The following is a 17,525-nucleotide window of genomic DNA, read 5'->3' as shown; positions in this document are numbered from 1 at the left end:
GCACACTTTTCTAACTAGACGCGTCGCAATTCTGGGCAATTGCAGAGTGTGGTTGCTCCGACATCAGTCGCGTGTTGCGGGTTTTGGGGTCCCAGGAATCAGTTCTGGATTCAGTTAGGAGTAGCCCAAAGTAAATACAATACAATACAATACAAAAGTAGTGTGGCGAGATTCTTTGCAGTGGAGGTTATGTAATGGTTTTATTGTTCATGTGGACATGAGCTGTAGAGGATTAATATTTAAGGTTTTAGTGTGGATATGATTAAAATGCCAAATGACTTGCATTGCTTACTTTAGTTTTTCTAAAGTATAGTAAACAATGGTACAATTTAAAGATGTGAGGTTTCACCTGTTACAGGCTAGATGTATTGGCTTTATGAGGATATCATTATAAGTGAATAACCCAGTCATCAAATAGGACTGTGTGTGTGTGTGTGTGTGTGTGTGTGTGTGTGTGTGTGTGTGTGTGTGTGTGTGTGTGTGTGTGTGTGTGTGTGTGTGTGTGTGTGTGTGTGTGTGGGGGCACACAAATTACAGTATTGGTTCCTAAGTGACTTTGGGCTAAAGTATTCACTTTAAAATGTATTCTGTTAGAAGGTATATAATTGTTTTCGGGTGTTTTGCTTTTAACAATATGTTTCTATTATTGAAAGAAAGGGGGTATTAATATTATGGTGAGATTTATTTTTCTGAAATACTTTGTTGTGTGAATGTATTTATTTGTATACCTTCTGGATAGAGGTAAGTTCAGCCTGACTTATTTAATTTACATTGGGTTATAAAACTGCATGAACAGGTTCATTCATAATATTGTGACCTGGAAAGTGCATGAGCATTTATTATTTTAAAAAGAGATCCAAGCTAATTATAACTGAGTTAATCAGAGTGAAGTGTCAAATGCCCTACCCTCAACCATTTGACGTTCGAGGGGACCATTACATAAAATTATAGGTTATATAGACAATATCATTTGACATTGTGTGACCCTTGTAATACATTTTAAAATCTTTATTTGTTAACCTTGTGATGCTGGCCTTCTGTTTTAAATGCATTGCCATATGTAATAAAGTCTATTCCACTTTGTGTCTATGTGGTTGTTGTCATTCTCTTATACACTGTATTATGTATGTTAGTTAGAGTTAATAAATGACACATTTTCCTTTCGGTTATGGGTCATCTAAACAGAGATAACTGTGTATTTATTTTGACAATTGTCTAAATTGTAATATGTGTACTGCTGTAGATACAGGTTTCTGGTGATGATTATAGGTTTGTATTATATAGTGTACTTTCCCACAAAACATTATACAGTTGTGTACAGTATGTGACTTGTTCTGTTTTACATTGTGTCCCTGTAACAGTTTGGCTTGAATAATACTGTATAATTATATACAAGAATTGGTTCGTTTGATACTGTGTATTCCACATTATGTAAATAAATGTTTTCAAAGTTGTACAGGGCTTAGTATAAATCCACAATTGATCATAAAACAGTTCATAGCTCATGCGCTGTATCTCCATAACAAAGTTTGTCACAGCAGGATTTAGGAGTAAAAACAGGTTGTAAAATGTTTTTCAATTAAATCTCTTTGGTATATAGTAATGTACTTCCACCAGTATTTGTTGCTCAATAGTTACAACATTCCATTACATTTTCTCCTTAAATGGGTAAAAGTGTAAAGACATTTATTTTAATGTATCCATAAGGTTATTAGAAATGTGCATTCATGTTTACAGTATATTAAGGTCCAGGGTATCATTATGCCATATTATAAACATCTTTTTTGACATGAGGAATAATGATGAATCTCTTCGAACAGTAGAGAGGTGTTATGGTTAAAGTTTGTAGTAAGGGGGATCAAGCTAGGATGGACAGTTTGAAAGTTATGCATACCTTTATAAAGCAATATGCTGTGGACAACTTGTGGTCATGTTATTTAAATATAACCTATTTTAGTCATGTACATTTTGCGTGTAGTCTTGCAAGTAATTTTACACTGCATTACAAGTTGAAGTGATTGTGTATCACTCTTCTGCTTGAACACATGCATTAACACCATAACAAGTTATATCTTGTTTTTAAGAGTTGGTGCAGAGTAAAATTCATTTCATACGTTTGTTAAAAGCAATTGATGCATAGTTTAAAATTTTTTTTTAACTGAAGTGTCTTAATATCAAAACATGTTTGTTGCCTGTAGTATCATTTGTGCCCGTTGGCAGTATAAGGATCAAAACGTTTTCCTCGGGACTTTTTCCAAAAAAAGAACCACGTTCGTTGAAGTACTTGAGTATATGTACTTAATTACTTACACCAAAATACCGAACCCCTCGGTCCATTTTCCATCTTCTTTTCGCAGATGAGTGAGGCTGGGACCGCGGTTAATCGGTCCGTGACAAAATGAACCCAGCTATTCCCTAAACACACACAAATAATATAGCACCGTGCCGTAGGGTTCGAACTCACGTTTTGTAGACAACCATTGCTTTTGTCTAGTTTGTGGACTAGTGTCTTTTATTGCGTTGTTTTGGTTAGATGCTACAATGCTAGTTTCATGTTGGCGCTGTTGCAAGGTTTTGTGAGAGAAATAAGCAACCAGGTCTATGAAAACAAGCCCAAAAGAATTACAAGAAAATAGCAGATCTACAATATATATTTGAGAATTACTGGTTTAAATAATATTTGGCACAAATAAGCAACTACTGTTTAGAAAGCCAAAATAAAACCGCAACCACCAATACAAATAATGCTCGTTTGTTTACAAGCAACTTTACAGAAAAATAAGCCCAAAGTCGCTTATAATAAGCGGACATGGCAACACTTTAACACTTAATTGCTCACGACTGCCATCTAGTGGATTAATAGGTGTACAACGCCTAACTGATAGTTCACAAAAGGCAGTCATTTTATACAAATAATACAGTAATTGAACTAGCTTACACAACTTACCAGTAAGACTTAGATCAACATTAACTTCAATATATCTAGGTGCATTGTGCAAAACTGTGCACATAAAACAATATGGTTACAGCAAAGTTTTGGTGCCTCAGATTAGAGCATTCAGATATTCGAGAACACAGGTGTATTTGTTCAAAATCTTGGGTCGTACTAAGTTACTGCTTGTCCGTGGCTGAAAACAACTTGGTTGCCCTCTTACATGCTGGATACAGAGTGTTTTAATGTTGACACATTTTGTAAATAGAAAGACCTTTTTGAGCGGTTAACCAGCGTCTCATTCGCAACTGAAACCCTGGGCTACCTACAAACCAAAACCCGTGACCTCATACAATTGATTTTACAAGTATTTGATTAAAACTTAATTAAGATCTGTGACAGAGTAGCTTGACTAATTTACTAATGTAACACATTCATTGTATGTTATGCTGTATTGTATAACTTGTAGATTCTCAGTCCCACACAAGGTGCACATTCTGCTGTGACATGGAATATAATATACTTGTGTTTATCTGTTTATCAGATGCTGTAAAGGGGAGGTTGCCTTGAAGCCTGAGGAGTTGATTAATGCTACATGGGGAGCAGCTTGGGTGGATTTCGAATGCATTGGGTTGGTTGATTGTAGCCATGGTTGGGGTCTGTATAGACTATATAAAAGAGAGCTGCTCAGTAGAATTGGGGCTGCCATGGAGTGAGGTTGACACCGTACCTCTGTTAGTTGTGTTGAATTTAAGTTTCTTTTCTTTTGTGGTTTCACCTATTGTGTCCTGGCCTGGAATTAATACTGTTATTTTTACCTGCAAGCCTGCCTCGTGGTCCATTCATGACATTTAAAGGGTTTTTCACTGACTAAAATGCCAATATATAATCCCACTTGGTAACAAATGGTGGCAGTGGTGGTTTTTCACTGACTAAAATGTCGATATACCATCCCACTTGGTAACAAGATCTAAACATTCTATTGAACATTATCCTTTGCCGATAAAACATTTGGTCCATTAATTAAGTTTTGGACCTGATCCAATACATTCTTCCTTTCAAAAACTGTTCCCCTCTTGGTGCAGAAAATACAATCTCTATGCTGTGATGAGTGTGCGTCCTCCAGATGGTCAGGAACAGCTATCACTGAAACACAAGAGAAAACAAGAACACATGTTGCATTAACCATGTTGGTAATGAAACATTAAAAACAGAAGAGGCTAATTGCTTATCATAAAATAAATTAGGAGCAAATAAGTAGCAAGTAATAGTGTCTCTTCCAGGTGATTAAACACTGTACATATTTAAACATGTTTTGTACCAAGGAGTGAGACGAGAGTAACCAGATGACTCGCCCCAAACACGCTCTCCCCTATTTTTCTCACTGACCAGTGGTTCTTGTATTCTTGTATTTGTTTAACAGAGGATAAGGTTTGAAATAAGTTCAGGGTTAGGCATAGTTTTACTGAGGTTCAGTTTAGGAATAAGGTTATGTTTTGGCACCATTTTCTGAGATTACGTTTAGGAATAAGGTTATGTTTAGGCATAGTTTTACTGAGGTTCAGTTTAGGAATAAGGTTATGTTTTGGCACCATTTTCTGAGATTACGTTTAGGAATAAAGTTATGTTTAGGCATAGTTTTACTTAGGTTACGTTTAGGAATATCTGGTGTAACCCGGCGTGTTTGCCCCGGGGCGACTGTGTTTTGGTATTTAGATGGAGCTGGAAAGAGGGAAACAGATCTCTGATGTCAGTGGTGCTTGTGCTGAAACTTGACTCATTCAATAAGATATTAAGATAATTTGATAAACCACATGAACCCCAGTTTACGTATTCTGTGGGGAACATAAACCAAACATTGCCAATCTAGCACAGTTACAACGCGTTGTGGATATTTCTTGGTTGACAATGTTTCTATCGTCCATAATACATGGATTAAAGCAAAAAAAAATCTCACGACTGAAAATGTTTGTCATAGTGTGAAAGGAGCCCCCCACACTAGAGCCGTTTCCAAACAAATTAACACAATATGTAAATTGATGATGTTTTAGTAATTGTTCCTGTTGTTCTACATTCACCAGGTGAAGAAATCACAGATCGAGGCTTAACCATTGCTTTTACATGATATATATTATTATATATTATGATTTTATGCTTAATCTGAACATATTGCTAGTTTAACCACTTAAAATAATAACCGAAAACTATGCGTATACCTAATAGAATAATTTGCAATCGATTTTAGGTTAGATAGAACAACAACAGCGGGAGAGGGATTCAATCCCGGTGCGCAGGGATTGTAAGTCTAATGCTTTACATTGCACGCCACGGAAGCATGTGGTAATGTAGGGGTTTGGGAGTTATTTAAAGCGGTCCGCTCATGTGAGAGGCAGTTTCGCGTGCGTCACGGAAGGGGGCGTTGCCAAGTTACTACGATCGGGGAGGAAAAAACACACGCTGTTTTACCTGATGTGTGTGTTCAGTTGCAGGAGCACCTGTTGCATCTCTCCCTGCAGTCTGTCACACTCTTGCTGACTGGAAGCCACCTCCGCCTGCAGCCTGTGACACGTCTTCTGGCAGTCCCTCTGCTGTGGACACAATACAGACCTCAATCCAGTGTGAAGGCAAATATAAGCAGGGGCAATCATTTAATTCTGAACATTATGTGGAAACAAGTGTTGACGACAAACAACGCATTTACAGTAGCTGGTGGCATAGAGCAGTGGTTCTCAAACATGTTCATGCCAAGGACCCCCAAATTGATACGTATTTGGCTGCGGACCCCCATCTGAAAACATTGTGCCAGGGACCCCCAGAAGAGAAGATTTGTGTTAAAAAATGCACACAAAAAAAACAAAAATTGGACAGAGTATGCAGCATGTGTGTATTGTATGTGAAAATTAAAATAAAATAATAACGATGACTTAACAAATATATTTAGTTTTTTATCAACCAGCTTTCTTTATCTTGCATGGGGCATCAGCTTTTAATAGACATCTCTAGTCTGCTATTCTGCTCTCAACATGCAGATAGCTGATACCACTCCGTTTGCCTAATGTCTCGTGAAAGAGCCTTTGGCACACCTCGGGCAAGATAGGAGATATCAAGTGAACCAACCCTCACCTCCTCTCTGGCCTTGCTGTGCTCAGCCTCCAGTACGGCCAGTCGGGTGTCAAGCTGCTGGGCCCGGTGGCTGAGCTCAGAGTTTGTTCTGATCAGGTTGGCCTCCTTCAGCCTCAGGGAGCGCACCTGCTGCTGCAGCTCCTCCTCACGCTGTTGTAGGAGCTTCCTGGGAGGAGAGATAGAGGGAGGGGGGAGGGTGGGTGGATGGACAGATACGCAGTCAAATATTCAGTGTTAATGTAACAAATGGATAAATTAACAGAGGATCTTACTGGTTCGTGGTTTACCTATGATCCTAGATGACTATTTCTATGCATTTAATGTATTACCTTGTGTTTTCCTTGCTTACTGTAAGTCGCTCTGGATTAAGAGCGTCTGCTAAATGCCTAAATTGTCAATTGTAAATTGTACTGTGTGATTAAAAGGGAGTCACACAAGTCTGTGTCTAGTGAGAGTGTTTAATGCACGTTAATGAACGTGTTGTGAGCTTGTAGATCTGCTATTTTCAAAGAACATTGACAAATCTTGACAAACGCATATCAATATTGGGGTCCTTGACATTAAAATGTTTGAGAACGACTGGTTTAATAAACAACTTGAGGGAGTGTTGGATTCTTAAATCTGTAAATGAACCCACCACATGGACGTAAACTAACCCAACAATGATATTGTAAGCCTCCCCAGCCTGTAGCCTCCCCAGCCTCCAACAAGCTCACTTAACGATTACACTAAAGCTGCTCAGTGTGTGTATGGAGCATGTTGTATTAGGAACACCTGTTGAATGAAAAATAAAAAGGAAACTGCTTGACAGAACACTTTTGACAAAAAGCCGTTTCTGTCTGGTGATTTGCTTGACAAAAAGCAGGCTTACGGGACTCCAGGGCCACTAAGCCAAAATCTTAACCTTTTTGTCAGCTGCGATGAGACGCGCCCTCTCGGCCTGCAGCTCCTCCTGCAGGCTGGTGGTGGCATTGCGGCTGGAGGAGTTGCGTGCCAGCTCCAGCTCTCTAATCTTGTGCTGCTGACGCTCGATGTCGGTCGTCTTGCCGTGGACGTTCTGCTCCGTCTGGACCAGTTTGGTCTGGGCCTGTTTCAGCTCTGCACATAGCTGGGGGAACCACATCACCATGATACTTTCATGTCAGAGTACACTAGGCGTAAATGTTTTCACAGTGGAGGTTCGTTATTTTGTGGAACGAAAGCCATTATATGTATAGCACAGTTCAAAATTATTTCAACATAAATAAATAAAAATCTAATATATTAGTACCATCCATTTTTGAGTATATTGCTTAAATGCTTTATCTTGGGCTGGTTGAACCTACGGTAATACTGAAAACATTTATCCAGGCCAATTATCTCTCAGAGCTTGTTGATTCATTAATGACACTACTATTCCACCATTCTATCTGGTTCTCTAATTTTGTGCGGCCTCTGTCTATAATTCTGCCACCAGCTGTATTTCATGGGAACTGTATGTGACAATAAACACCTTCAACCATTTCATAAGGGTCTGCTGTGAATCATTTGTAACCTTGAGTTTTTCATGGTCCAGCAGAGCGTTGTGTCTCTTCAGGTCCAGGTTCTTCTCCCGCTCATAGCGCAGCTCTCTCTCTGCCGAGGTGAACAGGCTCTGGGCCCTATGCAGGTCCTGCTTCAGCTGCTTGGCCTCCTCACCCTTCTGGACCAGCACACAGTTCTGGGACTGTAGAGAGACAACAAGGAGAGATCGTACGACGTGTTGTGAGCTTGTAGATAGCCTATTTTGCATGACATGCTTCCTCGGAAGACAAGCCCCACTTCTATAGAATCCAAATGACTGAAATCAGTCGTGGTGACTGAGAACTGTAATCTATGCATAATATAGCTCTGAAAGTGATCCAAATGATCGTGTATGATGTAACTGTATTAGGCAGATCGTTCCGTTTTCCCCTAAGCTAAAATCGAGTGTGGCGTTCCTGGGCGTTCACGTCTATCTCTGTGTGAATCTATAGTGTCCCAGTCTTTTCTTGACTAAATGTGTAACATTTTAACAACACATACTCAATGATACATTACTGTAACATGATGGTCTGTGGGAGTGATGAGTAGATTTCCTTTAACAGGGTAGAAAGCCAGGGATGGGTCATTCAGACGTTCAGAACAGCAACATCCCACCTATAAGACAGGAGCTGAAACAGAGAAAACATGTTATATTGACCATTTAAACCCTCTACACTTGGTAAACTTCATTGCAGACAAAACTATAATCACAAAATATAATTTTGGATGCTGACTTGTACAGTCCTACTTGATGCGTTTAAAGGGTGGATACCTCGTGCCTTTCTTCTGTTGGCGAGGTAGTAGTGTCGAGGAAAGCCTCTGGTTGTCTAGGGCTTGCCTGGGTTTGGTTGTTCAGGTCAGGGAGAGATAGGGTTCACATCAATTACCGTAATGTATCATCAAAGTCTAAACCTTTTTTTTTAATTTTGCAATTAATTTTGGTTCCGGCCACAGTACACTTAAACCAAGATCATCTCTGCTCAGACAACCTAATTTTTCTGGTTTTGTGAACAAACCAACATTCAATAACGTACTTAACAATACTAAAAACTCACAAAAGGAAAAAAAACTACACCAACCTAACTTAAATCGATTAGAAGACAGCACAAAAAAAACAGTAAAATGTACAGGATCCATCACATTTTCTCAAAACCTGGAACAACTACATTAATGAATAGCTGTCACGTCTTTAAGAAATCTTTGTTATTATCATTTAGGCTGTATGTAAAGTTCTTTAGGGTAAGTATCCTAACACTGTTTCATCCCCAAAAAAAGTCTAAAGCTCAACACATTTGGATTCGGATCGGTCACAACATTGGGGAATCACACATTGATCTGTGTTGTACCTGAACCGTGTTGTAGATGATGCGTATGGTTTTGCAGTCTGGGTGTTCTGGTAAAGATTTGGGGACGATGCGGTACTCTATCTTCCATGCTGGATGGTTGCCTTTCTTCACACCGTAGATGTTCGTACAGTTGGCCCCTCTATCCTGGAAGAGAGGAGTTTAAAGTTTACCACCTAAACTTGAATCGTCTACCAGTCTTGTTGCAGTGATGATAAAATAGTGTATTTGTGAGTAATCGGCTGTGCTTTTATGAGGACTCTCACCTGCTGTCCTTGTTGCACATGGCGGTACTGATGTCCACACTGGGCCCGTCTCCCCACTGACTTTGCCCTGGTCACGGGCCTTACTTCTGAGCCTAGCCTAGCAGACAGGAGGAAGAAGTGGTAGCATGGAACATTAGAGTGGAGGAGGAGGCTGCACACTGCTCTTTTTAATCTCCAAATCATCTCGGAAATCTCAGAGAAAACAGCACAAAGGGGAACTTCAACTCACTGCTCCAATGCTACCGTTTGATTACAGAGAGAATTATGGTTCATACCTCCTCTGGATGACTTCTCTAGATACATTTTTCCATTTTCTGTGGAGTCTTGCATGGAGTGACTACACGAGAAGGACAAGAAAGCAGAGGACTGAAGATGGGAGAAATGGGAGGAGAATATGCATGAGTCCTTCCTATCATTAGTATTGAAGGAAATAGTTTAGAATCAAATAACAGAGGTGCTATTTTAAATGTACAACAAGCCTTCTGCAGGGACGAAACAGATATTAGTATCAGGTTTGATACTGTGTGTGTGACTATACTTGTCAGGGTTAAATGTCCCCACAAGTATAGTAGAATTGACAGAATAGACATTGTGAGGGCAATTTTCAAGGTCCTCACAAGTGAAATAGTTTGTTTTCTGGTTACAATTATAATTCTAGAGTTCAACTTACAATAGGGAAAATATTCAGGTTAAGATTAGACATTTCACTTTTCAGATGGGGGTTTATGTGCCCCAATACATTTTGGTGGTCATTGTCACACACAATTTTGAGAGCTTTGGATTTAGAAGACATTTTGAGAATCGGCCTCAGGTCTTAATGGGTTTACAACAACTTCAATGAGACATTACTTCACATGCATGTTGTAGGAGTGAAGTGATTTCATTCACCAGCAGCAAGATGTGATATTCATCATTGGACTTATACTGTACAGCTGAGACAAAGAAATACACATTAAACACTTAAACCCTCTCTGTAAAATGGACCTAAGATGATAGATCTACAAGTTTACAATGCTCTGTGAAGCATTGTGTATCAAAACCTATTAAAACACACACACACAAATTGTAAACAGAGTTCTCCACGCTATTTCTAATCTACAACAAGTTATCAATGAAAGTAATTATCGTCATAAAACCCATCATTAAAGATAATTCTTGCATAATTAGCATGAATTCATTATTTCAGGGCAAACAAGCACTTAGCGTTTGTTCAAGGCCTTGTATTCAGATCTGCCTGCCATGCTCCTAGCAAACATTTCAATTGGGGTTGAATACATTTATTATTACTGGCTTAAAACTGAATTCACATAAACATACAGACATCTAACCACTGAAACTCAACTCTTGGCTTGGAAAAACAACTTGTTTGAAGCAAACTTTATGTTGAATCACTTACATAGGCGCACACCCCTCCCCCCACACACACACACACACACAAATTGTAAACAGAGTTCTCCACGCTATTTCTAATCTACAACAAGTTATCAATGAAAGTAATTATCGTCATAAAACCCTTCATTAAAGATAATTCTTGCATAATTAGCATGAATTCATTATTTCAGGGCAAACAAGCACTTAGCGTTTGTTCAAGGCCTTGTATTCAGATAAGCCTGCCATGCTCCTAGCAAACATTTCAATTGGGGTTGAATACATTTATTATTACTGGCTTAAAACTGAATTCACATAAACATACAGACATCTAACCACTGAAACTCACCTCTTGGCTTGGGAAAAACAACTTGTTTTAAGCAAACTTTATGGGTTGAATAACTTACATCCTTAACAGGAACAAACTATTGGTCTCCCGTCGCTGTCCCATAAGCGATAATTTCTGCGGTCCTTCTACTTCCGTTGTGTGCTTGAGGTGACTTTTGCCTTAGTATTTTTCCGCTGGAGAACCTTTCTTTCTTTCTTAATAATATATTACTATTTAAGTCCATGATTATATTGTATGACCAGAGCCAATGGAGTTTCAACCATGTAATGTTATAAAGAACAGTTCATCTCAAAGTCAAAGTAAGATAACAATGTATTGCCATTTTACAGTGGCATACAACATAAGGTACTCTTTTCCCATGAATATAATAAAAGTGAGGATTATTACTGTTTGTATTTTATTTCATAGCGATAACGTCCCATATAAGACCAAAGTTCAGTCAACATGACAAAAGTCAACACAATGAATTAAAGCAATTTTTGAAAACTCATTAATGTAAGTTAAAATTCCTAACTTTAATATCAAAGGTCATTAAGTTAATGAGAAGTGAATTGAAACCTTTTGAGACTGTGAATTCATTAATGTAAGTTAAATTCCTAAACTTATCAGATCTCATTGAGTTAAAGAGAAGTGAATTGTATTTTTTTTTACAAAGTATCTTTACTTACTGTAGTGGAGTGAAAGTACAATGTTTGCCCCTGAGATTTAAAGGAGTAGAATTGAATCTTTTTAAAACAGTAAAATATCCAGTAAAGTAAACATTACCTAAACATTTTATTTAAGTACAGTAATTATGTTCATGTACTTAGTTACTTTGTAATCTATAGTGCTGTTCAATAGCTGTATTGTCCCATGTGTGTGTCTGTTGATAATGAGAAGCCATTAATATTTCACCAACTTTTATTAATGATTGAAAAGTTGAAAGTTTCAAAAAACAAATGAGTGTTAAACACTAAAACACATTATAAGAAAAATTAAATGTTGGCCAAGTGGCCTGGCCCAGCTTCTTCAGCTTCTGAAAGACAATGAAACATAAACATTGTTAGGTGTATTCATTGTATAGTGAAATCACATGTTCTTTCATTTATAGTTTTATTTTCATTCTATTGCAGGGGTCTTAAACGTTTTCAAGTCAAGGACCCCCTAGCTGAGAGGGAGATGAAGCATGGACCCTCGTCTATATTGTATAAAACTGTGTTCAGATAAATATTTTCTGCTCCTTTTCCCTCTACAGCAATAACACTTTGTCAAAAATAGCTATTTTACCAGTTCATGCTATTTTTGCTCCAAATCCTCCTCAGAAAAGGAACGTTAGGATTCAAGTGGTTAAAAAATATATGCGGACCCCCTGTAGTAACTCTGAGGACCGTCTAGAGGTCCTGGATCCTCTGTAACGTAACGTAATATTTGGAGTGGGCCTAGTATTAGTGTTAGCATGTAATTGGATATTTGTCGAATGTGTTTGACATGATTACAATTATTAAAATGTTGATTTGAGCTTTGTCTCACCGGTCTAGTCGTTCTGCAGACGCAGACGCAAAATCTGGTTCTGCAGTTCCAATATTTGCATTTGTCTTTCCAGACGCCCCCTCTCACTCTCCCGATGCCAATCCTGCAGGTTGAGCTGGGTCAATAGCAGACTTTGGCCGTGGAACTCGGCCTCGAGCGCGTCCACTTCGGCCTCTGTCGCCCTCTGGGCCTCGGTGACAGCTTTCGTCATGTCGGTGATGCTGCTCTCTGGGTCTCGGATGACACGCTGAAAACAGTAAAAGTGGAAGAAAATAAATTACACATAATGTTCATATACATTTAATTATATAATCATACATTGGTGGTATGTGGTGATTACTCTAATTAGGCTTTGGCATGAAATAATTATGTCTTTTGCTAGGCATTTAGAATGAACATAAAGTTGGAGCTGAATTAGCTTTTTAACCATGCTTCGTCGCCATGCGGTTAATTAAGATCTGTTAGAGATATTTGTTGAACACACACATTGGTAGGGTTTAAGTCTAGACTGTTATCGAATCTTTCAGGCTTTTTCACGAAAATGCATGTTGTTACATAGATTGTATCGGCTATAATGTGATACATATATAACTGTAGGCCTATATGTTGTTTTAGAGCTGGAGGGAATACAATTAATGCTAATTTTAGAAGAGGGTTTTATGTAAGGTTAGACTTATTTAATTGTCCCAAACATATAGGGCTGTATCTGGCAACATATAACTTCAATGTTTAACTTACGATTATTTCTTGAAATTGTCCCTTAATACGGGAGAATCGGACTCCAGGTTGCACTGTGTTGTTGTTGTTCGCCATATTTTCTTCTGTATGTTTGTGGGGTGTAGCTACTGAACTGGCCTTATATGCAGGTCGATTTGACCTCAAACGGGTGGCGCCAGTTTTTTTCTAATGAGGAGAGCGCTTGTTCTTTGAAGTGACAATGAGTTACACAATGTGGTGGTTGAAGTTGATTGGGATCCGGAGAAAGATCACTTGTTGTGAGACTATGTTTATGTAAATTGTACATCTCTCAGAGGTGTTTCATTATTTGTCCCTTTCGTGAAGTTGTTTTGAAATCAAATGCTTTTAATGCATTACGTGGGTTAATTTGATTGGCTTAATAAGTTCGTTTGACCACAAGTGTCAATTAAATGTTAAATAAGAAACAGTAGTGTTAGGATTCCAATTGGTGTTGGATTCAGCTTGCTCTTTGTTCATGTGATTATTAAGAAATTCTACCCATATAAGTAGGCTAAGATTTTAAAACTGATTTGTTTATATCTTCAGTACCAACTTTTGTTTCCCTGTAGTGTATTACAAATCATATATTATATTTATTTTTAATTTTTGCATTTTTGTTCTTGAAATAGTTAAATTCATCATAGCAATGTTTTAAAATTTGTATTGATACGATAACAATGCTTCCACCCTAATGCTACATAACCTTTACCAGCTGGTAATCATACTATAAACGTAGTTTACATGAACACATCTCTTCATAAATACATTTGGGTTGAAAATATGGGTGTGTAATAAATACATACAGATATAACGTATTTTCATTTAGATTTTTTATTTATTTTCCTTGGCGTTCATTTATTCCATCCATGCTGGCTGCTTTTGGTTCTGTTGGTAGAACGAGTATATAGGAGTAAGGTCGATTATTTATTACAAAGTTTTTGTTTGCACAGTCATGACATTTAATCAAAGAACATTAAACATGTTGAGAATAATATTCCCTCACCATTTGTGAACATTATTGCACAGGTTGGACATGCGCTGTTTGGTTCTGCTTGTTCAAGGTCTTTTTTGTTGACGAGCAGTTCTCCGTTTTTGATGCACAGTTGGGATAGCTCTCTTTTGAGTCCATCTCTGTCTTCCTCCAGGAGCTCTAGGTTCATCATCACCTGCGTGCCCAAAGCCTCAATGTGTGGTGCCATCTTTTCTTTTGGAACATTCTTGTCCCCACATCGGTACTTGCAATAAAAGCAAAAGAATAATAAAATTAACTCGACATTTCAGTAGAATGAAGTCTTAGAAGTAACATTCTTCTTTGTCCAGGTCCTGAATCTTACGTTGAAATGTGTATTACCACATGCATACATTGAACATAGTACTTATAGTTTTTACAGAATCTGCTTATGTGCAATTAATATATATTGTCAAATGATAGATCTTACATTCAACAATTGCAGTTTCTCTCGAATCATTCTTCCTTCAGCTGTGAGTCCTTCGGGAATTTTTGATGGGGAGTTCATCGTTATTCTTTTTTTGGATATGCTGTGTATTGTGTGTGTGGATCTGCTGGTGTGTTGGTCTTGGCGAAATAATGAGGGATGAGGCGTTTTTTCTTATAAAGATGCTCATGGGCGTGTCAATGATTTTAGGTGTGTTTTAGGTACAAGTTCAGTCTTGCACTGTCAAGTGGTTGATTGTTAATTGTACACAAAAACCAGAGTATTTGATGACAGGAATGTCGCCATGGTTACGGGTGTGAACTATGGTACCACCTGTCTCTCGGGTTGCCAGATCATGTGCGCATATCCCCCCATGGGTATGGACTAGTACAGGTGTCTTCTTTATTTCACAAGGTTTTCTTTTATTTTGCGTTGTTGTCTATGGGTAAAATAAATGGGTAATGTGAACAGGCAGCTGTGCATACTTTATGCATCAAATAATGTATTTGTGCATAACTATTAAATGTTCTGTATTCAAATGTATTAGCGTTTACAGCATGCCTTGTTCACAGATTTGAAAGAGAAGCACTGTTTCTGAAGCTTTTGTTCCAAAAATGATGAATAAATGTGTGTGCCAATTCATCATATACACTTTGACATCAAAGTGGCATGTTGTAGCAACTTTCTGTGCGTCCGAACGATTGTGACAAGAGGGGCCATTAAGTGGAGTGGTCCGATATTTAACAAGTGGTTTGTTCCAACGACACTTACCTATGGGAATCAAGAATGGAATGAGGAAATGCTCTGTGAAACTCAATGAGGAAGTTCCAATGTTTGGAACTACAGCCCATCTGCACTGCGGCGAGTGAAAACGGAACGTAACTCTCTCTTATACGGCTCTGGTCTGATCCAGGCATGTGACACTACAACCAATGACATTCAAACGGAACATCCAATGACCAGGTAGTTTTCATTGGCACACCCACAAGCACTTGTCTTTAAACTCGGAGCTATATTATTGTCTCGTTCATTCATTCCAACGACTGCAGCATTAGGCCTACTCACAATATAAGACTCAGCGACACAATGGCCTCTCCCACCAAGATTCCCTCTGGAAAATCAACGGAATCAGCAAACATTAGCGAGAAATTTCATCTTTTAACCGTAAGTTTAAACATTTAACCGTAAACGGTTATTCAAGATGTTTTTTATGTAAGACAAGACGATGCTAAGTTAACGGTTTAAAGTTTGTCTACACTGTGTGATTCGATTTTTTTATTTGTTTCTTTACAGTACGCTTGTGAGGATGAGGGAGTGACAAAAGAGCAAATGAAGGCGGATTTGCACAACTTAAGTGTCAAGACCATGATCTACCTCAACTCACTAAGCCACAACAAAGAAATGCTGGCCCAAAAAATAGCCAGCATGAGACAGAAAAATGCTAACCTGAGCAAGAATATCAGCTATCTGCAAAGGCGCAAACGTCCCCAGCAGAAGAACTGTGCATCCTGTGACGCCTTCTTTAATGAAGGTAAGATATATTTAACATTCATGACATATATCTTAATCGTAATACTGTGCAATAAACATATTAACACAATTAATTTATGTTCTGTAACGCCAACTTTAGCACTTGTGGAGGACATGGACTGTGTTCCTGTAACTCCACCAGCAGAGGATAAACCGGGAGTCCAGACCCTGACAGAGGAGGAACATGGAAAACACGAGGACCAGGAGAAGCCAGAGGGTGATCTTGAGGTCCAGGAAAAGGAAGAAAAGTTAAAGGAGATTGAGGAACTGGAGTCAGATATTTCTCTGATTCCTGGCCCTCCATCTCCTTCTCCTCCAAAAAAGAAGAAAAATAAGACCACCTGACAGATTTATTTTGAATAAATGTTATTACAATACAAAGATGGTTGTCCAATTCTTAAAAGCCTAAAATGAGGTAATGTTAAATGTAGCTAAACATATATACAATTGATGCTCTTCATTATCAACACTGTGTAATGTCCTGTAATTTTTTTGGGAATTCGTAGAATGGGTTCATTGTCTGCACAGTAATAACACAAATACAACAGATAGATAATATGTGGGCTGTTTAATTGAATGCAAAGAAACAACGGAATATAGATCAAGAAGATGATACCATTTCCTGATGGAGAAATCTTGGAATTTAGACTCTAGGTAAAAGTATCAATACTGTGATTTAGATGTACTCTGTTACTGTGCAGGAAAAGTCCAGTTCTTAACATGTACATGAAACAAGTATTGCTATCAAATTAACCAGGTAGAAATACTCATGCAGAAGGTCCCTTTTTACAAGTTATCAAATGTCTTGAAAGTACAAAACCAATATGCACCAGATGGGATTTTATAGTTCGCCTAGTTTTAAATGGCCACAATGTCTATATATGTGTGTTTGACTATTTAAAAACAAATACTGGGTTTAATCATATTTGAAAAACTATAGGATTCTACATCAACTCAACTACCATACAGAAGTTTTACCTAACAACAGAGTCAAGACTACAAACATATAATAATATAGCCTACCTACAAAGTCAACACTTGTAGTATTTATTTTAATACATGTCTTTTAATACATGTATGGTGTTTAATGTGTTGAGCTTATCTCAAACCTTACCATACAGCAACACTTTTTTTTAATTTTTTTTTGTCTTTTCGTTGCGTTTTATTTTTTTTCATTGTTGTAAAAAAAACGCAACGAAAAGACGCACCAGTGTGCAAGGACCTTTACTGTCCCCATTACAAATACACAACAGCTAACAAAAATATAAACGGCTTTATATATAGGCGACATGTTTCTTAACATGCTGTTTGCTCATACATCTAATGAAACGTTTGATATGACCATTTCCCCTGCTAAACACAGAGTAGTCGTACACCACTTAAACAACC

The 17,525-nt window shown here is 38.0% G+C and overlaps 1 protein-coding gene across 1 annotated transcript; it reads right to left on the bottom strand.

Moving 5' to 3' along the window:
- Positions 1–2,635: 2,635 nt before the first annotated feature.
- LOC308081111 (coiled-coil domain-containing protein 30-like) lies at positions 2,636–9,389 on the bottom strand (the record flags this gene model as incomplete). The annotated part of the gene is made up of 8 exons (XM_080457508.1): positions 2,636–4,078; positions 5,399–5,520; positions 6,056–6,217; positions 6,960–7,163; positions 7,590–7,760; positions 8,114–8,212; positions 8,944–9,087; positions 9,207–9,389. 8 exons carry the CDS (start codon positions 9,387–9,389, stop codon positions 4,063–4,065), a joined length of 1,101 nt encoding a protein of 366 aa, XP_080313634.1. The 3' UTR covers positions 2,636–4,062.
- Between the last annotated feature and the right edge of the window lie 8,136 nt (positions 9,390–17,525).

Source organism: Gymnoscopelus braueri (assembly GCF_963280865.1).
Source record: "Gymnoscopelus braueri genome assembly, contig: SCAFFOLD_392, whole genome shotgun sequence".
In the NCBI taxonomy this organism is placed as follows: Eukaryota; Metazoa; Chordata; class Actinopteri; order Myctophiformes; family Myctophidae; genus Gymnoscopelus; species Gymnoscopelus braueri.
The sequence above is the reverse complement of the archived record's forward strand: the minus strand, read 5'-3'. Positions and strand labels throughout refer to the sequence as shown.